The sequence below is a fragment of the Malaclemys terrapin genome, chromosome 3 (genome assembly GCF_027887155.1).
Source record: "Malaclemys terrapin pileata isolate rMalTer1 chromosome 3, rMalTer1.hap1, whole genome shotgun sequence".
Lineage (NCBI taxonomy): Eukaryota > Metazoa > Chordata > Testudines > Emydidae > Malaclemys > Malaclemys terrapin.
The window spans coordinates 87,451,353-87,478,599 of record NC_071507.1 but is presented as its reverse complement, the minus strand read 5'-3'; the positions used below and the strand labels follow the sequence as shown (position 1 = coordinate 87,478,599).

General features: G+C 39.8%; 1 protein-coding gene across 4 annotated transcripts in view; it reads left to right on the top strand.

The window, feature by feature from the left end:
* The window catches only part of PACRG (parkin coregulated), a 461,469-nt gene extending 437,056 nt beyond the window's left edge, over positions 1-24,413 (top strand). For 3 of the 4 annotated variants that reach the window (XM_054021340.1, XM_054021337.1, XM_054021338.1), the window contains one exon: positions 21,768-24,413. In XM_054021340.1, coding sequence (XP_053877315.1) covers positions 21,768-21,928 — 161 coding nt within the window. In that variant the 3' untranslated portion in view covers positions 21,929-24,413. The remainder of the gene's footprint in view (positions 1-21,767) is intronic. The other variant, XM_054021339.1, reaches the window with a different exon arrangement.
* The last annotated feature ends 2,834 nt before the right edge of the window (positions 24,414-27,247 follow it).

Genomic DNA, 27,247 nt, shown 5'->3' with positions numbered 1-27,247 from the left:
TGAGCTTCACCCTTGAGTTAATAGTTGAGTTCATAGTTAATGAGAAATGTAGCAGCTGAGGGAGATTGTCATCACAGAGAGGAAGATGTTCTTTAAAATTCCTAAGGACAATTCCATGAAGGGCTTAGGACTGATGTGCCTTTGGCCTGGAATTCAGTGGGGATCCCATCTAGTGGGGTGGGAAACAATAGGGTGAGGCTGATAATTGCTGAGGATGTGGACTACTCTGTTCTGGGATAATCAAAGGTTTTAAAAAATTGTTGTGCTCATAGCTAGGGAAAGTGAGTTGCAGTAATCCAGCCTGGAAGTTTCCAAGATGTGGATCACCCCTATGAATCACTATAGTGAAGTCATAGTCCAGCAGGATATGGCGCAGCCTTCTAGCCAGTCTCAGGTGGAAGAAAGCCTTTTGCATAACTAGATATTAGAGCATCCTGCAAGTGTAGGTGCCCCCCCGCCCCGCCCCGACTCCACCCCTGCCCTGCCCCATCCCGCCCCCATTCCAACCCCTTCTACAAAGTCCCTGCCCCAACTCCGCCCCCTATTGAACCCCTTCCCCAAATCCCCGCCCCGGCCCCACCTCTTCCCCGAGCACACTGTGTTCCCCCTCCTCTCCCTCCCTCCCAGCACTTGCTGCCATGAAACAGCTGTTTGGCAGTGGCAAGAGCTGTGAGCTAGGGGGAGAAGCAGCGTACTCAGGGGAGGAGTCAGAGGTGAGCTGGGGCGGGGAGCTGCCAGTGGGTGCAGAGCACCCACCAATTTTTCCCCATGGGTGCTCCAGTCCCAGAGCACCCACGGAGTCAGCGCCTATGCCTGCAACACTGAGGAATCCAAAGGAATCCTCTGGTTGTAGACTGTTTTGATTATCTGAGGGTAGACACTCTTCATTTCAGGTGATGGGATGAAGGATGCTAGCTCTTCAGCATGGTTTCATCTTCCCACTGATTTTAGCTCTATCATGCCCAGATTCAGATTCAAGCAGTTGTCCTTCATCAAAGTGCTGATCTCAGCCAGTCATTAGGATAGTTGGAAGATGGTGCTCTTTGTGCTAGAGGTAAAGGAGAAGTATATCTGAGTATGACCTGCATAATATTGTCAATTGAGACCACAACCTGTCACAATTTCTACCATCAGAAATATTCCTATGCATATAACTATTAATATTATATATCAAAGGGATTTTCTGCTATGCCCCTATTTTTAACTGTGAAATTTAAAAGGAAAAAAAATCTACCTGGACGTCACATTGGGTCCTTTGGTCTTTCAATATATGAATAGAATTACAGAATTATGATTCACCCAGAATATCCTTTATAAAGTTGTATTGCTGCCTAGGCACCACAATGATTAAGTAATAGGAAGGAAGGAATCAATGAGTGCATAATTGATGTCCAGACTACATTTATAATCTGCATTATGAAACATATTTGAAATGTACATAGTGTTCCACTACTCATTTGTAACATCTAAGTGAACATATATACAGCATTTAAAATACCAGCTGACCAAACACTTATCCCCTATTAAGATGCTACCAGTAAACCTTATGCACAATTTTAAATAGAAAAGCTGTATTATACAGGATTCTGGCATTTGAATTATTTAAAAATGCTAGTCTGCCATATATAACATTAGGTATGTTTCTCTTTCCATTTTAACTGACTGTGGGTGAAAATTGAACATTTGCCTATGTAGTATTTCACCACAATATGTATTTTTGGACAATTCATATTAGTTTTGTTGTCCATATCTATTGCCTCTAATATGAGTTCGTCATTCAGGGGTTTATAAACTCTTCCAGATGTGATGCTGAACCCACATCTCTTGCAATAGATGTGGATGATAAACTATTGTGACTTGTCTATAAATAATTATTGGGGTGAAATATTCTGATATTATTATGTTTTACACTTTTACACTTCATAAAAGATCAAGTTATAAAAAATTCCAGTGGCATAAGCACTCTCAATATTTTAGTTTCTGAAGGTGCAGTATTTTTGATATGCTAACTAAAATGCAGCCTATCCAATTAAAGCCATTGTTAAATTTAAACAGATTCACCTGCTGTGAACATGCATCCAGAGGCAGGCCAGTGTGAATTAAAACAGCAGAACTATAAACTCCTAAGAAAGCTGGCTTATACCAAAAACAATGAGAGCAAAGATCTGCTTGGTGCAGGAAAGGGTAGGGAAATCATAGAGTTGGCTGCAGCTTTTTGATTCTCTGCCTGGTTCCTTCTCAGCCCAGACATACATTAGACTAGTTTAGGGGCTGCTCTAATCTACAACAGCTGGCAGCTGCATCTAAGGGAGTATCTGTGGCCAGGAATAGTCAGAACACCACCCATCCCTGTCCCTACACTAGGACCACAGGAAGAGACATAGGAGCCAGCGCTACCAGCTTTACTTATGGTGGGTAGATGCAGGAAGATTCTGCTCCCTTTGGGCCACGTCAGTCAGACCCTGTGAGTCTAATTGTAGTGTTACCAGGTGTTGCTCAGTGTAACCATGCAAAAGGTGGGAAGTTGAAACTTTCCCCATGAAAGAAATGTGAATTCTTTTACTATATAATTTCTGGTGTTTCTTTTTCTTAAACTACATTTGTTGGTTTGGTCATTTAGTCTCATATAGAAGAAATTAGCATGTTCTGCCTTGAACTAATATAAAAACCATTTTATATCACTAGGATAAAGTTAATCTATGTTCCTACTAACATTCCATCCACTAAGAGCAAATGCTTAGCAAAATCACAGATCTTGGTCCTTCTCCCATTGATCTCAATGTGTTAGCTTCAGTGGACACAGGCCTGAGCTCATAGCTGAGTCCAGCTCTGCACCAGCAGCTCCAATCAGGATTTAACCGTATTCCTTTTTTTCCCTTTTTTCCTTCGTTTGTCTTGACTGCAGTTCCACCACAATCTAATAGACTAACCATTAACTGCCTTGCAGTTTATATTACAGCTTCTTTGAAACTTAGAATTGACAATCTCAGCATTAGAATACCAGAAATTTACAGAAGCGTAGCTGTTTCTCCTGCTGGATGAGTGATAATTGTTTTTCTGCTCATTTACATCTAAAAGTAATTAAACTATACAAAAAAACGATGTACTGTAGTCTTGGTGCAGTGTGCGCTGTTTGCAAGTTATGCAGAGATTCCGTGAAAACATTACAGTGGGAGCTGTAGTTCATTTATATTGTCAATTCCTAAAAATTTGCCAGAATGCAACCTTGAAAGAATTAGGTCACACAAAATGTGGCCTAAGGGTTTCTTCTCTCTTTTCTTCAGTGGAGCTCTGCAGTTGATGCAATAAAACTGTTCTACATCAATAATTTTTAGAGTTTGTTTCCTGAAAATGTTATTTGGCTTATGGAAATAAACCAAGTTTTTAGTTCAGTGGAGACATTCCTTGACTTTCATTCTAGATCTGTTTACATAAGTTTAGTGATATTTCAGCACAAATACATGTGTAGTCTAAGTGTTAGCAACATTCTGTTGTTGTAACTATTATAATCTAACTCTTCCTCATATTATGCTACTTAAACCCAGGTATTAGATATCTAGTTTGCAATCTTAAAAATTAGAAAATGTCTAGTGTAGGCCTTGCTTTCCTACTGGAGGGTTATAGTCACAATAATGAGGGTGTAGTCATTCCTCTTGATTCTAATGAGAAGCTGATTAACAGTATTGGGGAGGTGGGGGTTAAATTCCACTCTCATTTACACACGTGCAAATCCATTGACTTCTGTGGAGCTTCATCACTATGACTGAGAGCGGCATTTGGCACTATGTTTCCTGATATCTTAGAATCATAGAAGATTAGGGTTGGAAGAGACCTCAGGAGGTCATCTAGTCCAACCCCCTGCTCAAAGCAGGACCAACACCAACTAAATCATCCCAGCCAGGGCTTTGTCAAGCCGGGCCTTAAAAACCTCTAAGAGTGAAGATTCCATCACCTCCCTAGGTAACCCATTCCAGTGCTTCACCACCCTCCTAGTGAAATAGTCTTTCCTAATATTAGGGTGACCAGATGTCCCAATTTTATAGGGACAGTCCTAATTTTGGGGTCTTTTTCTTATATAGGCTCCTATTACCCCCATCCTCCCCCCGTCCTGATTTTTCACATTTGCTGTCTGGTCAACCTACCTAATATCCAACCTAGACCTCCCACACTGCAACTTGAGACCACTGCTCCTTGTTCTGTCATCTGCCATCACTAAGAACAGCCTAGCTCCATCCTCTTTGGAATCCCCCTTCAGGTAGTTGAAGGCTGCTATCAAATCCCCCCTCACTCATCTCTTCTGCAGACTAAATAACCCCAGTTCCCTCAGCCTCTCCTCGTAAGTCATGTGCTCCAGCCCCCTAATTGTTTTCATTACCCTCTCCTGGACTCTCTCCAATTTGTCCACATCCCTTCTGTAGTGGGGGGACCAAAACTGGACACAATACTCCAGGTGTGGCCTCACCAGTGCCGAATAGAGGGGAATAATCACTTCCCTCGATCTGCTGGCAATGCTCCTACTATTACAGCCCAATATGCCATTGGCCTTCTTGGCAACAAGGGAACACTGCTGACTCATATCCAGCTTCTCGTCTGCTATAATCCCCAGGTCCTTTTCTGCAGAACTGCCTTTAGCAAGTCGGTCCCCAGCCTGTAGCGGTGCATGGGATTCCTCCTTCCTAAGTGCAGGACTCTGCACTTGTCCTTGTTGAACCTCATCAGATTTCTTTTGGCCCAATCCTCCAATTTGTCTAGGTCACTCTGGACCCTATCCCTACCCTCCAGCATATCTACCTCTCCCCCCAGCTTAGTGTCATCTGCGAACTTGCTGAGAGTGCAATTCATCCCATCCTCCAGATCATTAATGAAGATATTGAACAAAACCGGCCCCAGGACTGACCCCTGGGGCACTCCGCTTGATACCGGCTGCCAACTAGACATCGAGCCGTTGATCACTACCCGTTGAGTCCGACAATCTAGCCAGCTTTCTATCCACCTTATAGTCCATTCATCCAATCCATACTTCTTTAACTTGCTGGCAAGAATACTGTGGGAGACAGTATCGAAAGCTTTGCTAAAGTCAAGATATATCACATCCACCGCTTTCCCCATATCCACATATCTCATCATAGAAGGCAATCAGGTTGATCAGGCACAACTTGCCCTTGGTGAATCCATGTTGACTGTTCCTGATCACCTTCCTCTTCTCCAAGTGCTTCAAAATGGATTCCTTGAGGACCTGCTCCATGATTTTGCTGGGGACTGAAGTGAGGCTGACCAGTCTGTAGTTCCCTGGGTTCTCTTTCTTCCCTTTTTTAAATATGAGCACTATATTTGCCTTTTTCCAATTGTCTGGGACCTCTCCCGATCGCCATGAATTTTCAAAGATAATGGCCAATGGCTCTGCAATCACATCAACCAACTTCCTCAGCACTCTTGGATGCATTAGATCTGGACCCATGGACTTGTGCATGTCCAGCTTTTCTAAATAGTCATTAACCTGTTCTTTCTCCACTGAGGGCTGCTCACCTCCTCCCCATACTGTGTTTCCCAGTGCAGCAGTCTGGGAGATGACCTTGTCTGTGAAGATCGAGGCAAAAAAAGCATTGAGTACTTCAGCTTTTTCCACATCATGTGTCACTAGGTTGCCTTCCCCATTCAGTAAGGGTCCCACACTTTCCCTGACCTTCTTGTTGCTAACATACCTGTAGAAACCCTTCTTGTTACCCTTCACAGCCCTTGCTAGCTGCAACTCCAATTGTGCCTTGGCCTTCCTGATTACACCCCTGCATGCTCTAGCAATATTTTTATACTCCTCCCTAGTCATCTGTCCAAATTTCCACTTCTTGTAAGCTTCCTTTTTGAGTTTAAGCTCACCGAAGATTTCACTGTTAAGCCAAGCTGGTCGCCTGCCATATTTGCTATTCTTTCTGCACATTGGGATGGTTTGTTCCTGCGCCCTCAATAGGGCTTCTTTAAAATACAGCCAGTTCTCCTGGACTCCTTTCCCCCTCATATTAGCCTCCCAGGGGATCCTGCCCATCAGTTCCCTATAGGAGTCAGTCTGCTTTTCTGAAGTCCAGGGTCCGTATTTTGCTACTCTCCTTTCTTCCTTTTGTGAGGATCCTGAACTCAACCATCTCATGGTCACTGCTGCCTAGTTTGCCACCCACTTCAACTTCCCCTACCAAATCTTGTATGTACAGATCTATTTAATTAGGATATTATTAGAAATAAGATAAACACACTCCAGCCCTGATTTTGCAACCTCTTACATATGTGTGTAAGAGGTTGCAAAATCAGAAAGTAGATCTGTTTTTTTTTTGTGTGTAGTGTGAGCTTTATATTATTGAGCAACTTGGATTCATTTTTGTAAAGCTGAATTTGCAGAATTTTGCTGAGCTTTGCTTTCTGGGGCTTCTAAACATAGTTAAATGTTCTCTCATCATTCGCTCCCTCTCTCCGCCTTGTCATTGAGAGGTTTTTTTTAGCCTATTACAAAGTGAGGATGTTATAGACAAGGGGAAAAGCTGGGTTATATTTGTTGTTCATTTTCCCTCATGGTCACACTCTCTATTTTTTCTTTATATATTTTAAAGGATCTTCTTGCGATTATGTCTTTACTCACACTGGAAGCTCTTTGGAGCAGGGATCATCTTTTTGTTATCTCTGTACAATGCCTAGCACAGTGGGGCACTGATCCCTGTTTGGGGCCTTTACATGTTACTCCAGTACAAACAATTTAGAAGAACTATAAGAAGTTCTGCAGGAGTTTTGTCGCTTTTATGCTGCTGACTTTGTATAGAAATAAAACCAGCTGTGATTAAATAAAAAGAGAAGTAGAACGACCACACTGATAATTTAAGGCAAAACATTTCAGATTTGGGGATCTAAAGGTAGATATATTTAGATACCTAAGTACACAGCCTCATTTGCAGAGGTGCTGAGCATCTGCAGCTTTCATTTCATGAGTTGGGGGGCGGGGGGAGAGGCTCAGGAAATGTTTATATCAGCCCACTTCTTTAGCTGTCTACAAATTTAGTTAGGGCTTAACTTTAGGCACCCACGTTTGAAAATTTTGGCTTAAATTGACAACTTAACAAAAGGGCTTCTCTTCCAGTTCATTATTAACTTTGACTTTTTATTCTAAAAAAATGGATGGAAATGTTTTAATTTTGCCAACATAAGATGAGGTCTTTTCTGGTTTTGTTTCATTTTTGCGGTTTGTTATTGTTTCCGGTAGCACTCACAATGTGCTAGTTGCTGTACAAATGCAAAAGAAGGCACAGCCTCTCCCTGAGGGAGCTTACATTCTAAAAAAAGAGGCTAGCGATGGAAGGTAAGGGGGAAGGAAACACCAAACACATCAGATAGCAATTTGCCATGTCCTCATAATCGAAGTTTTTAATACAGCCTTCCCTATAGATAAAGATTTTTAGATAATTCCAAATTAGTTATTTTAGGCATCACATTAAATGTGGGTCTGAAGAAGGAATTGCAAGTATAGGAGGGTGTCACTTTTAAAACTAATAAATTGCTCAAAAAAAGTGCTGGATTTACAACACTAGAAAACAAAGCTTTAGGTTTAGCCACAAAACAGGCAGCTGCAATGCAGACTTCCCTATATGGCTTGCCACTGTACATGAGTCCTGGTCTGGAAGGACTCACCCCATTCCTTGGCCTCATAGCTGAGACTACCCACAAGGGTAGCGTGACCAGATAACAAGTGTGAACAGTCGGAACGGGGGGAGAGGGGTTGGAGGGAGGGAAATAGGCACCTGTATAAGACAAAGCAGGACTGTCCCTATAAAATCGGGACATCTGGTCACCCTACACAAGGGAGCCAGCCAGACTGTGATCGTGGCCCATAAATGCTTCACAGTCCTTCTGCATTGAGCCAGGGGTGCAAAGGATAAATTGCAAATCTTGTAAAAAATCGTGTTTTCAGTGCCTGCAGAATACCTCTTTTAATTTACACAACGTGCCTATCAAAAGTTATAGGCACATATAAAATAAAAACTAAACCACATTTTACAAGACAAAGTTAAATCGACACAATGTTTACTGATCGCCCTCAGCCCAGAAACACAGTTGCCAAGGTTAGTAGAGCTCCTTGACTGACATTTTTTAATTAGAATTATAATGGAAACTCTGTTCCAAATATATATGGCAAGGCTATCATTGTACCGCTGTGTATGTGTAAATCAGAACCTTCAAGAAATGCCTGTAACAAAGCTCAGTAACCCCGTGACCATATGACTACATCTTTTGGCTTCCCATCTTCCTATTTTCCCTCATTGTTTGTTGCTTGCCACTTCCTCTGTCATGTCTGCATTTATACTGTAAATGCTTTGGTAAAAAGCCTGTCTATTTTATTGGTCAGTAAAGAAGCTAGCACGTTTTATATATAATTATTATTGTTCAGGAAGCAGCCTCCATAAATCAGCATTCAGTGACCCAGCCTTTTGGTGATATATGGAGAATTATTTGCAGTTGCTCATCATGTTAACGGGCCTTGAGAGAAGCTAGTACAGTGTATCCCTCCCTCTTTAAAATGACTTTCAAAGATTTTCTTCAAAGGCCTCCATGCTACATTAGCTACTGTGGCCCACTATTCCGCAAATCCTCAACAATATTTTTTGAAGTTGTGCTTTCTATTAATTACTCCAGAGCCACTGTTTCCAGGGGCACCAATTCAGCACTGCATCCACAGAGTTGGGACACAGGCCTTTAAATGCAAGGCTTCCCTTATCATAAAACAAACTATAAGATGAAACACCCATCTGTGGAGAGAGACAGAAAGGGCATTTTGTGAGGTGTCACTTTTCCATCTCTTCCCAGGAGGTTGACTGTACCCAAAGTGAAGCAGTGAAGAATAAGCATTTCAGGAAAAGTGTAAGAGGATCTTTCTTTTAAAAGCTCTCCCACTTGGATGCTTGCCATTTTCCTCTTCCAAGTCATCTTTTAAACTTGACCGAGATACCACATATTTACAAAAAATAACTGTTCATGGAAATGGTTGTTTGATTGGTTCTAATGTAAAACTAAATACAATGCAAGCATATGTATGCTCAGGAGGCATGTTTTTAGTCACCAAAGTAGATTTTCTTCACAGTGTTTTACTTTAATTCTTCCTTATAACATAAGAAAATGTAAATTGACAAATATTCAACCAGACAGTGCACTACAATGCCAGTTAACTGTTTTCCTGGCTGTTTGTAAGAAATCTCTAGACTAGTCAAGTTGACCTGGAGCATCCAGCAATCTCTCTCTCTTTCTCTCTTGTCTACCCCACCTGTGCACATATGTATAAATTAATCTTCAGCTTCAGTCAACAGATTCAAGGTTCTCTGAGGATCAGAGGTGGAAGGCATAGAAGCTGAGAACAATGAATCAGAGGTTAAAATTGTAAAGACAAATTTAATAAACTTGTAGTAGTATTTATAGAGAACATAAAGGGGTCATATTCTGTGTGGATGTGCTGAGGGTTGCATAGAGAGTCTCTGACCCCATGTCCCTCGACCCTAGCACAGTAGGATGTCAGAATACATGGCTAGAACTCAAGAAAACATGAGGTGGGTGACTTCCCTTCTATGCTAATTGGCCTGTACCCATACTCCCAAGGAGACATGGTTTAGATGCCCAGACTACGCGTCATATGCTAGTTGGGAGTTCACACTGGTCCCTTTTAATAGGGTGACCAGATGTCCCATTTTTATAGGGACAGTCCCATTTTTGGGGACTTTTTCTTATATCGGCTCCTATTACCCCTCACCTCCTGTCCCGTTTTTTCACAGTTGCTATCTGGTAACCCTACCTTTTAAGGACTGGCAGTATATAGCCCACCAAGCTCTCCCCAGCATCCACACTAAGGCCTGGTCTACACTGGGGGGTGGGGGGATCGATCTAAGTTACGCAACTTCAGCTTTGTGAATAACGTAGCTGAAGTCGACATCTTAGATCAACTTACTGTGGTGTCTTCACTGTGGTAGGTCGACTGCTGACGCTCCCCCATCGACTCCGCCTAAGCTTCTTGCTCTGATAGAGTACTGGAGTCGACGGGAGAGTGCTCAGTGGTCACTTTAGCGCGTCTTCACTAGATACGATAAATCGACCCCTGCTGGATCGATTGCTCCAGAGGTAAATGTAGACATGCCCTAAGTCATTCTTCCCTGCTTCTGGAGGATGGCTCTGATAACCACTACACAGCTAGTACTACTTCACTTCCTGCCTTCCCAGAACATCTGCAGCAGGTAAAGAGAGAAGTTAAACTGAGAAACAAAGTTCACATCCAGATTTGATTTTTCCCAAGTTTGGGGCTGTTCCGATCCAGAGTTTGGTTTTAGGTCAGCCTTTAGACAAAAATATATACAATAAATATATTAAGTACAAGAGTGCCAGGAATATTTCACTTCTAAGTCACTGGGTCAGGTTTTGCTTGCCATTGCAACCATGCAACTCCCTAGACTTCAGTAAAGGACTATAGATCTAAAGGAAGAGAGAATTTGCCCCGCTGTGTGTCTCATATGCCCTCTTCAAAAGAAAAGCAGTGGAATTTTTCTTTGGTGTACATTACATTCATTGGATGTGGAAAACAAATATGACTATAGGGGACAATATGCTTGTGGATTATTCCAGTTCTACAAAGGTAAAAATTGTCTCAAATAGTAGTACTAGACATTTTTTAATATACTTGCCAACAACAGAATAACAGCATAGATACAGTAAAGCAAACTTCCTTCTTTATTCCCTCTCCTGTAAATATATTTTAGTATTTTTGTAAAAAGCAATAGTGTTTTAAATGGGAAGGGAGATAATGAGATATCATTTTTGAAAGAACAATACTATTATCTTAAAATAATGAACAAAAAGAATAATACAATAGTTAACAAAATAAATAGGAAAATTATGCTTGCTTATATGAAAACATTTTTCCTCTTAAAACATTGGAAAGTGTATTAACAATAACAATCTCTCAGAAAAAATGTTAGTAATTTCTGATTTTATGGTTTTATGTAAACCACTTTTATTTATTTATATATTTATTTATCAGATTATACACCATTGCATTAGAGTTTTGGAAACATTAAGTGTCTTAATAACACTACATTGTAGTCCCTATGGAAAAATTTTAGGAGCACAGTTTTGAAAACACATTGTACAAAGTATCATGCCATCACAAAAATGACAAAATAAGAGATGATTTTATATTAAGTAGCAAATGAACTAATCACAAAAAGGCTTGCATAAGTATCCAGAGAAAAACATTTTCTCTGTGTTGCCACATTGCATGTCTAATTCTGCTCTCTTTGGTCCAAATCTAGAGCCCAGTTCCTGACCTAAGTGGCAGTACCAAGCTCTTGATAGACTGGGGGCGGGGGAGAAGGGATGGAATCCTACATAAGGGACATATTCTATTCTCTATCTTTGTACAAAACTCCCATTGTTATGAATGGTAGCTCTGTTGTTGCTTGAGGTTATTATGTGATTATGTCCTAGATATGTAGAGCTGGCCCAGAGACCATAATGAACATGTCATTTGGTCTTCTCCACAGAATGATGGGATATCCCTGCTTCTAAAGTTTAATTTCTAGTGCCATTACCAACAGACACAATCTAGTTCTCAGCTTTTCAGACTCAGAGAGGTTCTTATTGGTAGATCCAAAGTGGCAGACAGTTCCAGAGCTGGTACTCCCATGACAGACCACCTATCTCAGCTCCTGCAGCAACTTTGATTAGCAGCTGGGTAGAGTGGATTTACTTCACATTTTGGTAGTAGCCCCACACATAACTGCTCACTATGGAATACAAGCATATCACTATTTAGCAAGATTACATATCAAGGTGCAGGAGAAGTCAATTTCTTACAAACTCAGGGACTGACTTTATTTATTTATTTATTTATTTTGCATCTATAGCTTTTTTCCTAGAAGAGAGATTCATGGACATGAAGATAATAATAGTACTGCAATCCCAAGAATCAATTAATCATGCTAGGTCTCATGCTTTCCTGCATATACATGTGATATCTTTTAGGAAAATCTTCTATCACAACTATATTGTAAGAGGTTCTTCTTGGCAGATCCCAGATCTATACACTATGAATTTCACCTGTCATAGAATATAAATGTAATACAACCAAGATTTATTACTTCCCTTTGTGTCTGTTGGGGAATGTTCTCCATACTACCTCTCTCGGAAAGTTACATTGTTAGTGGCTAATAAATCAGTGTGAAGGGTGAATGAGTGAGATTCAGGTATTCATTCCAAATCCACCTTTCACAATCTTCCTCAAGAACAAGGCAGTGCTGCACTCCTACGCCACATCTCTCCCCAAAGAGTCGTCACAATTTCACCTTAACCAGTGTGTTAACCTCATCTTGTTTCCAAAAATCTCATGACTTGCCTGAGGAAGCAATATTGTACTAACTGAACATTTAGTGAAGTCTGACCTGTCTGGGTAGGGCAACATCTTTTCAGAGATCTCCTTTGATTTATTCATTGCTTTTGTGGGGAAGTCTGAAGGGAAAACCATTTCTAACTAGAGCAAATTCTGAATTCAGACCCACTAGAACCATACATAGGTCCATAACCAGATATCCTCAGAGTTTATTCTATGAGAAGAAAGTCATCTTCTACAGCATGTTTAAAAGCCTGCCCGTTTCTGTAAGGCTGCTATGAGGAGCTCAACTCTCAGTTTTAGTCAACATTATTCTGTCAGTACTGGTGCTAAAACAGATGCTCATTTGGAGAGTTCAGTCTTTTATTGAACTAAGTGCTCCTCTGTCTTCCACCCGGGTCTGTTACAGCTGGTAAGTCCCAAATGAGTGGGGACATCATCTCAAAGAAGAAATGAAGGTAACTCATCTATAACTGGAGTTCTGAGTGTTTCTTCCTTTGCTTCTCCCCAGCTACTCACCTTCCTGCAAGTTTAGAGAGACTTTTGCAAAGCAGAAATAACTGGGGAGGGGCCAGTTTGAAACAAGTATTCTTATAGCCTCAGTCAAAACATTTGGTTCTGGATAAGGTATGTATGTGCTGCCCATGGCGTTACAGCTTTCAAAAGGTTTCAGCATTCACAGTACAAAAATGGTGCATCTGCAGAGACAGTTTACTCAGAGAAGGCTAATGACAAGAGAATAACCTTCCTTCCATCTTTTAGCTGCATCACATCTTCCATTGTAAATAAAGACTGCAGCATTATGTGTCAGTTTATTGTAAAGTTTGGCTTACTGCCAATAATGTAAAACATATACATACTTCATTTTGTTTGAAAAGCTGCCACCAATTCAAATAGAAGCTTTCTCTGCTGAAAAATGCATGTTTATTAACTGCCTTTTGGTGAGCATTCATTTATTGTGACTCTCATACTGTTGTTCACAAAAGGAATGCAAATTTAACCCTTGGGAGGGTCATACACTTCTAACCTTCATGTACATTGGTTCAGGTGACAAAGTTTGCCTAGTTCTGTTTAAAAGAGATATCAGTATAAAGAATTAAATATTTTTTTGCTTTAGAGGTCAGGGTTAAGGTTATTGCTATGGATTTTTAAGAAGCTCATATTGCAACTGTCTGCACTGTATACCTAGCTTGAGAATAAATAAGCACACTTAAGTTTCCTGAGCTGCCAGTCCTCTAATCATCATAAGTACAAGTGTTCAATACTAGTTGTGTACATACACAAAATACCTCTTGGAGAATCTGCACATCCCTCCACACTCATCTCCTTCTCTATCTTTAAGCACCCTCCACTGTCCTAAAGTTTCTTTTCAGTCCACTTCTTTAGGGAACAGTAAAAAAGGGATAAACAGGCAATTTTAGGCACACTTAACCAGTTTCTTCATTTTTGTCACAGGACTCAGACTAATGCTCATGGAACAATTTATTTCTTTAACTTCTTTTTCTATGGTTACATTATAATGACAATACTGGGCCCACTTCTGCAGTCAGTGAAATTCCAAATCTCTCACTGAAGTCAGAGGCTTTTAATCATGCGAGTTATGCAGGATTGGGCCCTTGAACTTTTCATTCATTTTTGTAAAGAAGATTAAACATATTCCATAACAGATGGTGACAGGTATACAAACATAGCCTAACATTCTATTAATACTAAGTCATGAATTACTGAACTTTCCATTCATGCAGTTCTGGGACCCTGCTCCTTTCAGCATTTTGCATACATGAACAAAAGCTTTCCTAAAGGAGGGACATATTATGGGGCATCTTTATTTTATGTATGAACTAATGTGGTTTTATTAAATATGGATTATTGTGTGATTATCATTTATAATAAAAATCAATGATCCTTAAAATATTTTGGACTTTCTGCTTTGTCGCTTCATGTTACTTTATAAAATAAATAATGCTTATTCCATGTCTATGTATGTTTATACATTGTTTTCATGAATTTTGCATTAATTGAGCTCCAATTGGAACAGAAGTTAGCATCAAAAAATATGCAAATGTATTTTCAGCTCATGGCTAGCAAACTCACTCCCACTTTGCACACACAAACACTTTTTTTCTACAAACAAAAGATATTTTGGATACAACTGAGCTTATACAAAGTAATTGGGAAAACATCTGATCTGCCCAAATGGTGCAACCTTTTTTGCACTTTAAGCACGATTTGTGACCTAATTTATTATTTTGCAACAGTAAACAGTGCATCAAGGCCACTGAGGTTTCTGCTTCATGCTTCTGTCCCCTGTTGTGCATGCTGTTTATCTAAGATTATTTAACACTGCTTTGTTATGATATTGATCACTAGTACAAACATGGGCAGACTTCAAAGTTAAAGTTTGTTAGAGAAATGTAAGTACGTAAAAAGATAAATAATTTTAGAAATATCTTTTCCCCCTTTATTGGTTGACTATGTTTGCTAATAACATTTGTCAGTAAATCTGTGATTTGGTTTTCATTTTAGTGTCTCAATAAAAAAAAAAAAAGCTGGACTTAGAATGGATTGCATCTGATGTTGCTAATGTTTCCTGGAAATGGAAAACTGTGATAACAGCTGCTATCTTGGCTCATTTTCAAAAAAAAAAAATTTTGTTTACAGCAGCAATTTACAAGTAGTTAAAACTATTTCCAATAGGCTTGCATCTTTACTAAAAACGTAAGTCAGTCAAATGTTTTCTTTCCAATCAGATTACTTCTTCCATTCTTTCACCAAGTCATTGACTATCAGAATTGTTTTTAGCTAAACAATATATTTATTCTAAAAACAGATGTTAATTTATGAAGTAAACTAAAATTTAGCCACGTATGTAAGACAACACAAAATATAGGTTCTTTCTATTGTTAAAGCAAAAAAAAACAGGGTAAGAATTAAGAAAGTATCAGCAGATACAATACCTAAAGAGACCATATCAAGTAAATTTAGACCCAAAATAAAGGTTTTGATAAAATACATTTTAGAGGAATAGAAAATGTTTCCATAAGTATGTATGTTTTGGTGTTTGTTTAATTGCAAACATATCTGGTTTCTCCTTAGATTTAAACTTTCCCTTGCAGTGTTTGTAACTAAACACTGTAGCATTGTAGAAGATAAATGATGGGCCTCAGTGGTGAAAAGTAAATTAGGCAACCAAGTTTTGCCTTTGGATATGCAACTAAAGCTCCTGGTGAAGTCAGTGGGAGTTCTGTGCATATTCAAGGGTAGAATTTGGCCCAATAGCTTTGCAAAATACTTTCAGCTTGAATAATTAAAAGGTGTTTTTAATACAAGAAAAGCAGAACGTTAAAAAAATTAACATGTTGGTGTCCCTTTTTATGGTCTCAGCAAAATAACGATAAAGACAATCATACTTTTTTTTTTAAACTTTACAGCTAAAATTTGTGCCTGATCATTTGGTATATGCAGTCGCTTTCAAAATTACTCAGTTTATGTAGTGGAGACTATTGTCAGTATGCTAAAGGAATTGTTTATTTCTGTCATGCGCAAATATAGATTTTATTTATTTGGTGTATGCAATTCAGTCAAGCCAAGCCACAGCGTTCCTATCAACGATGTTCAAGGCATGAAAACCTCCAGGAAGTTGAGTCATTTTGCAGTCCTCCATAATAGGTGTCATGGTTTGTGACTGCCCACGCTGACAGTGGACTGTTGCTAAAATGCCACCGAAATTCTGCTGCAGCACAAATTCCATGTCCGCTGCGAAACCGGTTCAGCAGGCTCCATTGTCTTTGCAGTAAATCAAACCCAGGTTTGACAATGAGTGGGGGTCCGAGACAAGATAATTATTTTTTTTTTTGAGGACCATGAAGCTCGCCACACGTCCTCTACTGTAAATTCTTCACTCAGTAAAACTTATCCACAATGGACAATGTGAGGGCAGATGATCATGTGGTGGATTAAACAAGTCTTTAGTTAATGGTAGCTGTGACATATCACGCAATTTCATCACGACCTTTGCTACGTTTTCCTCTCTGCGAACACTGGGTGGAGCAATATTGCAGTATATTGAATAGAGATAATACTTCTTGAAATGAGGTTCCCAAGGTGTATTAAATGGACTGTATCCAGCTACACAATGATGATGATTTAAAACAGTCCAGGCCACAAGGTGAAGCAAAGGAGTAGTTTAGAATTGTACCCTCTTCATCGCATTTGAGATGGCAATAAGGATTGACACCAACTGGTAAAGGGAAGTAGAGTTTTGGCAAAAGGATGCAAAATTCACTTCCTTGTGCCTCAGTTTTTTCAAATGAAAAAAGGGAAGCATGATACTTAACCTCCATAGTAAAGTGCCTGGAGATCTATGAATGAAAACCAATACCTAAGAGCTATGTATTATTGTTATTATTTACTATTGATTTGTTCAAAAATGTCTGCTGGAATCAGAATATCCCAGAATACACATTTTAAATCCTTTTTTTGTGCATTAGAAATGAAATAGTTGAATGGTCTTTGACTACAGTCTCACATCTTTGTTATAAAAAAAAATGTTTAAGCTCAGAGTAAAGGGCCTGCTTCAAAGTCTCTTCAGCTGTCTGCTTGAATCTCATTCTTTTCAACAAGACCTGAGCAGATTTGAAGAATTTAAAATCTTGGGAAGTTCTAATATTCCAAATGCTATGACTTTTCTACCTTTATGGTTGTACAGCCATTCCAGTTTTAATTCATGTCGTCCATGAAGTCGGACCTTGGAAACAGTCATTGTCAATGGCAAGCTTTAGTACTATTGATTTACATAGAGGCGCTTCAGCACATCCAGCAGATTAAAACACCTTGAATAGAAGGAGACCAGGTCTGCCTAAAAGAGAGCACTAGTAAACTAAAAGAATTTTTACTACACTTTAAGATTCTAAAGAACTCCCAGAGATACGAGTAGATCAGATTGAATCTTACAAATTGGTTCCCCTCAGGACATGGCGACTGCCCTCATATACTCAATCCTTAACACTTTAAGAGATTTTTTTGCTTTTCCTTCTTTAATATGTCGTGATTTTAATATTTGTATTTGTAATACTAACTCTCCGAAACTTAAAAATGAGCTGAAATTAAATAAACTGGAAAACAAATAATACTTTAAAAAGAACAGGAGTACTTGTGGCACCTTAGAGACTAACAAATTTATTAGAGCATAAGCTTTCGTGGGCTACAGCATCCGAAGAAGTGGGCTGTAGCCCATAAAAGCTTATGCTCTAATAAATGTGTTAGTCTCTAAGGTGCCACAAGTACTCCTGTTCTTTTTGCGGATACAGACTAACACGGCTGCTACTCTGAAACCTGTCAAATAATACTTTAGTATCCTGTTTCAGGATACTAAAGAATAGGATACGAATCATGTCTAGCCTCAAATACATTTTAAAGCAAACTTCACATCCTCCTTTACTCTCCTCCCCAGACCTGTATTGAGGCCTTCAGAGCTCTGTGTTTCCCCTGCTACAGCAGATGGCCTCACTAGCAGGGCCGGCTCCAGGCACCAGCTTGTCAAGCAGGTGCTTGGGGCGGCTGCTCCGGAGAGGGGCGGCACGTCCAGGTATTTAGCGGCAATTCGGCGGATGGTCCCTCACTCCGTGTCGGAGTGAAGGACCTCCCGCCGAATTGCTGCCGCAATTGGCTTGGGGCGGCCAAAACCCTGGAGCCGGCCCTGCTCACTAGAGCAGTGTAAGGAATGCCACTCCTGCATATCTTTGTTCTAGTGATTTCATCAACTAAAGCAGTTCTTGACAGGTAAAAAGCCTTTCAGTTCACCTTTGAGTATCATATACTGTTGTACAGAGCTTAGGAGGCAGAGAAACTATTTTTTTGATCCAGGAAAGGAATTAAAAAATATTTTCCCAATTCCAGTCCTCTAGACCTGAAATCTTAGTATTCCTTCAGTATGCATGTTCTATACAAGTAACAACATTTTCTCTAAGGACAAGATTTCTTGATCCATGCTGAATCTGCCAGACATTTCGCTTTGACATCATAGTATGACAAATGTGCTTTCTAACATTTCCTTCTTGTTGATTACTGTTGCAAAGAACAGCTTCTTAAAGAGCATGAATCAGATCCATCCATTTCACACATCGCATATGCAGCATTTCTGTGGCTGACAACATGGGCTCCATATACAAGCCAACAGTGAAATAAAGTTAAACCGGAGAAGGACATACTGAGACTGCTGTAATTTGGTAGCAATTTTTTTCCAAGTACTCATCATTATTATGACTAGGTATTTAGCCTGAGGTGTGCTTAGGAAATCAGTCTGGCTCATCCATCTAGTGTTGACAAATGCTGGGGTGGATATTGTCCTGTTAGGTTAATCATTACTTTATTTGTCTGAAAGATTTGCTAATTCCTATAGCTATGTAGGATGGCTATTGTGGTACTTAGCAGATGACTTCAATGCTGCAATAACTTTTTTGGTATAGTCATTTGTAAGCTGTGTCTTGAAATTAGAGTGGACAATGACTGTCTTGAGGATATCAACCTTGCACAGGTTGTGCACATCTGATGAAATTTTTTTGTAATGATAGTCTGCACATCACCTCAGCAATCCCTTGCATACTGTTTCCCTTATCATTGCCTAACCCTATCAGGTACTTTTTAATCAAACCTCCAAGCTGTTTAATCTAGGAAATATTTTACACATCTTGTCCCAGTATTGAACGCTTCTACAAATTCTTCTGCACAGGAAACAGCTGAGATATACATCCTGCCCCCACCACAACTGAAGTGCATAGTCATCCTCTGGAGACCTAATCCAGATCTCCCACTTTGTGATATATCACTGTTACTTCAATATTATGGCATTTTGAATGGACTTTTTTAAGACATATGAAAGCTGTTTAAGCTCATTATCAAAGAGAATGTAGGATTAAAAATTACAGATTTTAGCAAACAATTTGAAAATCAATAATTCGTTTACTTATCTGCCAAGACAAGGGCCGGCTCCAGGGTTTTGGCTGCCCCAAGCAGCCAAAACAAAACAAAACAAAACAAAACAGAAAGTCGCGATCTAAAAAAAGCCACGATCACAATCTGCGGCGGCAATTCGGTGGGAGGTCCTTCACTCCCAGACGGAGTGAGGGACCATCCGCCGAATTGCCGCCAAATACCTGGACCTGCCGCCCCTCTCCGGAGCAGCCGCCCCAAGCACCTGCTTGAGAAGCTGGTACCTGCAGCCAGCCCTGGCCAAGACGTAAGATCAGGGCTTCCCCTGTTGCAGCTAATGAAATCACAAATACCTTCAGGCGCTGTCAGGAATGTTGGCAGTACAGTTCTCTTCATAGATGAAGTGCTACCATCAATCTAAGGCCTTTTTTGTTAGATAAAAGCATATTTAACCAAAACACCATTTCATTTGTAATGCTTTCTTTCTTTCTTTCTTTCTTACCATTGCTGGTTGACAACCCATTTTGTGTAAATTAAAACAATCTGCTGCAATACTAGGTTGCTGTCTTCCACATGATGGTATAGTCCATTATTTCTAACATCATAGCCATTTCCATAGTCGTGGTGTCACAAATGTGTTCTGAAATCACTCATGTAATCAGATAGAGAGTTGTGATTTTTTTTAAAAGGGAGCCATCATCATATCTTTCAGATGAGAATACTTGTCTTTACATACCATAATTTTATACAACATTTTGCAAATAAATAACGCATAAGAGTTTACAAGGTTGATAAATTGTTATACATGTAACTGTAACAGAGTGTTAGCAGTTCTCTAGGATCAAATTTCTACCATTACAATGATTTTTCACATAACCACTGTTCAGCTGATCTCTGCATGTGTACAGGGCTGCAAAATTTTTACCAATTTCTCTCTGTAAGAACTACAGAAATCCAGAATCCAGATCTAGCTCTAGGAGTCATTTGGGCCCAAATTCAGAAAAACACTTAAGCATGAATGATGCTTAAATTTAAATATGTAAGTGGTCCCATTGAATTAATGTGCTTAAAACTAAGCATGTGGCTAAGTGCTTTTCTGGATTGGGGCCTTATAGATCTGCACTCTGAAGAACAGGCACTGCAGATACGGCAGCAGTAAAACCTGGCCCACCCTTTTAATGTGCCTTAGTCCTGACCTGAAAGGAACCATTGTCTCTAGCAGTGTGAAGTTGTTTCAGTGTCCTTGATAATTGTATCCTTGGCCTGTCCGCTAAGCCTGTCAACAAAATGGCCAGATAGTATTATTTGAGATGCTGAATTATATGATGTAGATACTTGTCCACTAATAACTGGAGTGAGGCCACTAACTAATTTCCCATGGACCACCAAACAAGCATCAGATCGTAACCACTACCAGTGACTTTGTATCCTGGCTGGACTAGAGCCCATTGACAATTCCCTAAGCCATCCAGTGTCCTTAACAAATTATTGTTGATGTACGTTTTGGAGAATATTCATGCTGAGAGAGTCGGATCTTTGGAGATTTTGAAGTGCTGTTTTCTGGCAAATTGCAATACATTTTTCCCCTTTAAATCTCTCTCAAAATCCCTGGGAGCAGAATTATCCATCACTGTTTTGCATTTTTAAAACTTTTGTGCAGCAGTTTACACTGAGCTCTTTACATTAGCTAATGTGCTGTTTGTGCACAAATAAACAACACAGCCAGTTCTCAACCTGCTCCAGGTTAAAGAAGGCCGTGACAGTTGTTGTTCTGTCTAGGAGCTAGACTAATTTGTCCTCTTGACATTAACTTAATGTAACACATTTTTCAGGGAGTAGAAGTAGATTGAGTGGTGTGTTGTGCTCCAAATATATCTCTTTGGCCAAGTGACACCCCCTCTTTGAGCTCCACTATCTGAAACACTGTAGGCATGTGGATCTGGTATTTAGCATGGAACAGTCCCAAAAAAGCATCCCACTAAGGATTTCATATACCACAGCAGACCCTAGCTTTTCAGAGATAAGCATTTATATATCTGGCAATTGCATTTTGTCCCAACTGTCACTATGAAATGAAGCAGTAATGGTCTTAAGATGTTACTGACTAGCTATGAGACTGTCTCCAGAGACAACGCCTGTGGATGTTAATAAAATTTGTTTTCTATATTTTAAAAATCCAGAATAGCACCTAGATACTAAGATAATGGGCACATTACAAATATATTTTAGACGATATTGACAAGTTCAATGGAAACAGGATGGATGATGAATGGATAAATAGAATTTCATATATTTAAATCCTGCAACATTATATGTCACAGGATAAAGATTGCAGTGAAGTTATTGTAATTGACCAGCAATTCTATTTAGCTATGTCGTGTTTTCAGAAAGCTACAAGGAAAACTGTAACATGATGTTGTATTTTGTTTTTATTAACCAGTGAATTCAGGAGACGGTATTGACTACAGCCAGCAGAAGCGTGAAAATATTGGAGATTTGATTCAAGAGACACTGGAAGCTTTTGAGCGCTATGGTGGAGAAGACGCTTATATCAACATTAAATACATGGTCCCTACCTATCAGTCGTGCTTGTTAAACTAACAGATAGGACAGTTGTGTCAACGGGATGATTCCATTTGTATTCTCAAAGGCTATAACCAATTCTGTATAATATCGTGTTGTTCATGCTTTCTTCCTCTACAGCTGCTAAAGTAGTGGCTTCTGGACCATTAAACTGCTAGCACTGTTGTGAACAAGTCTTTCCAATACATAAATAGTGCCTGTTCCTTAGATTACAATGGTGTACTGTGCTTATTTGTTCTGCGAAAGAATTACTTCTTTATAACAGAGCTGACTGGAGCAGAAGTCAGAGTTAAACCTTCAATTGTGTAGACAATAAAACTATAATTTTCATACACAATTCAGCAATTGCTGTTCTGTGTCCACTTGCCATGGGGGTGATGCCAGGGGTTGTAACAAGAAGAGTTTATGCTGACTGCTTAATAGGTGTTTGTGATGGAAAAGAAAGTTCAGCAATGCCTCTCCAGCAGCTGAGCAAAATGATGTGCTCTGATATACAATAAAACTGTTGAATGTATATACCAATTACAGTAGGAAACTTTCTACAGTCCATTATAAAGCTCTGTGATAAAAATTAATTAATGTTTCTTCCTCACTCATGATATGGGTTTCCAGGTGTTTTCCTTTTTATGTAGTTTGGGTTCTTATTTAGGAAAATATAACATGTGAGAGTCGTTTTAAAAAAAAATCTCAAATTTATCAGCTGGGATAAGGCGAATATAGATTCATAGATTCTAGGACTGGAAGGGAGCTCGAGAGGTCATCGAGTCCAGTCCCCTGCCCGCATGGCAGGACCAAATACTGTCTAGACCATCCCTGATAGACATTTATCTAACCTACTCTTAAATATCTCCAGAGATGGAGATTCCACAACCTCCCTAGGCAATTTATTCCAGTGTTTAACCACCCTGACAGTTAGGAACTTTTTCCTAATGTCCAACCTAGACCTCCCTTGCTGCAGTTTAAGCCCATTGCTTCTTGTTCTATCCTTAGAGGCTAAGGTGAACAAGTTTTCTCCCTCCTCCTTATGACACCCTTTTAGATACCTGAAAACTGCTATCATGTCCCCTCTCAGTCTTCTCCTTTCCAAACTAAACAAACCCAATTCTTTCAGCCTTCCTTCATAGGTCATGTTCTCAAGACCTTTAATCATTCTTGTTGCTCTTCTCTGGACCCTTTCCAATTTCTCCACATCTTTCTTGAAATGCGGTGCCCAGAACTGGACACAATACTCCAGCTGAGGCCTAACCAGAACAGAGTAGAGCGGAAGAATGACTTCTCGTGTCTTGCTCACAACACACCTGTTAATACATCCCAGAATCATGTTTGCTTTTTTTGCAACAGCATCACACTGTTGACTCATATTTAGCTTGTGGTCCACTATAACCCCTAGATCCCTTTCTGCCGTACTCCTTCCTAGACAGTCTCTTCCCATTCTGTATGTGTGAAACTGATTTTTTCTTCCTAAGCGGAGCACTTTGCATTTGTCTTTGTTAAACTTCATCCTGTTTAACTCAGACCATTTCTCCAATATGTCCTGATCATTTTGAATTATGACCCTGTCCTCCAAAGCAGTTGCAATCCCTCCCAGTTTGGTATCATCCGTAAACTTAATAAGCGTACTTTCTATGCCAATATCTAAGTCATTAATAAGATATTGAACGGAGCCAGTCCCAAAACAGACCCCTGCGGAACCCCACTCATTATGCCTTTCCAGCAGGATTGGGAACCATTAATAACAACGCTCTGAGTACGGTTATCCAGCCAGTTATGCACCCACCTTATAGTAGCCCCATCTAAATTGTATTTGCCTAGTTTATCGATAAGAATATCATGTGAGACCGTATCAAATGCCTTTCTAAAGTCTAGGTATACCACATCCACAGCTTCTCCCTTATCCACAAGACTCGTTATGCTATCAAAGAAAGCTATCAGATTGGTTTGACATGATTTGTTCTTTACAAATCCATGCTGGCTATTCCCTATCACCTTACCACCTTCCAAGTGTTTGCAGATGATTTCCTTAATTACTTGCTCCATTATCTTCCCTGGCACAGAAGTTAAACTAACTGGTCTGTAGTTTCCTGGGTTGTTTTTATTTCCCTTATTATAGATGGGCACTATATTTGCCCTTTTCCAGTCTTCTGGAATCTCTCCGTCTCCCATGATTTTCCAAAGATAATAGTTAGAGGCTCAGATACCTCCTCTATTAGCTCCTTGTATATGTATTATATATCCCAAAACAAAGTTCTATATTAACCAAACATTGCAGAGTTGTTTATATAAAAAGGACACTAGTATTTTTCATAGCTCTTAACATCTTTTTTTAATTGTTTATAGTTTATAATTGTTTGTAAGTTTCCTCACTAAATAAGTTGTTGTCACCCTTGCATCTCCATAGCAGGTTGTTTTCATAGCCTTGCATGTAATGAGGCTTTTGGAATTGATTTTATTAATTTAAATACATAGATATAAAGTACATCAATAAAGAATTACATGAACTTCAGTATTGCCACACCCACTCATTCAAAAATCATGAGGTTGTTTTTGTTGGGGGGGAGGGTAATTACAAATTTTGGGCTCATTGTGTTTGTCTTCTACTTTCTGATCTTTTAAGCTGCACCTGGGTCACATTTTCAAGCTTGTCTATGTCAACATGAGGGCTAGAAACTTACTTTTTTCATGAAAGCTGAGATCCTCATGAATCTGGGTGATTGGGCTTTGAGAAAAACATCAGCTATCACTAGACTCATGACAAAATCATGGAAGTTGGGAACCCAGGAACTTTAAAAATTAAACCATTTTGGAAAATCATTTTAGGAAGGTAAATCAAATTGTGGGGCTGCCAACCCTGACAAATGTACCTTTAAGCATGACAGGCAGTGTGTTTCTGGGCAATTATAGCATAACTCAAAGTGCTTTATAAAGCACAAGACCAAAGGCCAAGTGATTTAAAGCACTTCAGTAATGGTATGACCTTCAAATACACTCCCTAGTTGGTTTACTGCTATCAAGAGATGGAATTTATACATAAAAATGGAAAATTGAGCTCCTGCATTCACCCGTTCATATAGATGCAGCACTGACATACAGTTAGCCTAGCGACAATTTCTAATGGAATATAATTATCAAACAGCCTCAGCCAGATCTTCAGCTGTTGTAAATAAGCACAGCATCAGTGAGGCCAGTTACTACATGGATTTAGACCAGGTCAACAATAAAGTTTTTTTACCTCAAGTTTGTTGCCAATTAGCTTAAAGGAGGTAAAAGTTGTAAAGGCTGGTGTGGACACTAGGCTACAAGGTAAACCACAATCCCTTTGTATTCTGGAACAAACATTTGGGGAGTGTCCAGATTACCTTTCTAGCCCTGTTAAGTAACTCAGGTTAATTGGCAATCAATTAACTCAAGGTAAAAAATGACTAATGTAGAAAAGACTCAGCTGTGGATTTGGCTTTTTACCTACATACCTCTCTGAGACAAGGATGGACGGGATAAGTCTTTCACAGGTAGATCTGATCCACCTGGGATGGATGACACCTCTATATGGACTTAAAACTGAACAGGTTGTTGCGCTCCTAAAAATTTGGGGTGTGGGCTTAATGGTGCTAAAAGGACTCAACCCCTAGGGCTGGATTAAAGCATAAACACTATTGAGCCTTGTCTATGGCCCTAATTCCTGGAGTCATGTGATTATATCAGACTCTCTGCTTTCATTTTTTTAAAAAGGTAAGTTTATAGTTTTCATGCTTGTGAAGATAACATTGAAAAATGTGACTTGTGTAGTGACCACTAGCTGAGCCCACTGAAATCATAGCGCTGACAGGTGAGCTGCCTTGTGTATTTCAGTGGCTCTAAACTGCCAGACTTCTTATTCTAGATCTCCTGCAAACTCTACACCTCTTCCTCCCCACAATAGGCTTTTGACAGGTTGTAGGAGAAATGGAGTATGGTGGACCCCAGCCAAGCAGATATTCAGTTGCTGGGGAAAGTCCTCGCCCTAGCAACCTCTGCCTCTCCTGTGGGCAGGGGAGCACTGATTCCTGTCCTGGGGGAAAAAAGGGGGTCCCAGGCCCCTGCCATGCTAGGTCACACCCTGAATCCAGAATGGCTTCCTTGTCAGTTTCTCTGATGCTTTCAATGTCCTAATGCACTAATGCAGGGGCATTGTTTGCACTAGATGTGAGCAATCTGTGCTTTCAGAGAGTGAAAAAATGTTTTTAAATGTTAATTTCAAGTATAACACTGTGCTGAATGTCCCCTTATGGGTCTAAGTTGATCATTCAGTATCTAATCCTACAGCTACTTAATTTTAAAAAATTCTATGAGCAAGCTAGACAGCTTGCATACTGTTTAGAGTATGTAGTGCTTGAGGATCCTGTTTATAAAACTATTTGCACTTGAGAAATAAAACACAGTTAGTGTTCAAAGCATAGATCAGCGTCAGAATGTTTCAAAGTTGTGTTCAAGCCACTGGAACATTTGCACTTCCCCATTCTAAACAGAAGTTTCTGCTCTAAGTCAGCTCAGAATATGAGGCTTGCAGGTCTAGTGAGCCTTCAATTCCTGTTTCTCAAAGGGGTGGTGTGGGGGAGAGCATGAGGGAGAGAAAAGATGCTGCACAAGTTTCTGTGATGAGCCCCTCATATAAAGCCTCCGGTTGTAGAAGAATCGGAGCACTCACTGGACAGGCATTGGAAGTGATCAGAGGCAATGCTAGCTAGGACACTGCAATAAACATTCTTCAGGCCACACCCTTAGTGCTGCAGTTTGTCTATGGGGGCCCATCTCAGCACACACAAGCAAGAGAAAATTTTAGACCTCAAACTAAAATGCTGTGGTCTCGCTAACCATAGCGTGTTGGAACAACTACTAAAACCTATGAAATGGGAACTAATCCTGGTACCTTAACAGTGTGAGCAACACAAAATCATCTTATCATGATTCAGTGGAGAAGCACAAGTAGGTAAAGATTAATTATCTTGGTTGGGGTGGAATGGGGTGAACAGGAGCACATGGAAAAACAGGGAAAAATGTAGGTCTGTTTGTAATCAGATTCTAATGACACTGGCTCTTATAACAATCACTTATTACCTAGTTTGAAACCGAATATAGTATGTTTTTTTTAGTAGATTGATACAGCAAGACATGACGAGTAAATGCCAACCATGCCAGTATTCTGATGCAAATTGTGTGAAAAAGCTGTCACTAAAGTTGAGGCAGCTGGACAGGGAGGGTGATAATCAGTAGGCCAAGTATCAGAGGGGTAGCCGTGTTAGTCTGAATCTGTAAAAAGCAACAGAGGGTCCTGGGGCACCTTTGAGACTAACAGAAGCATTG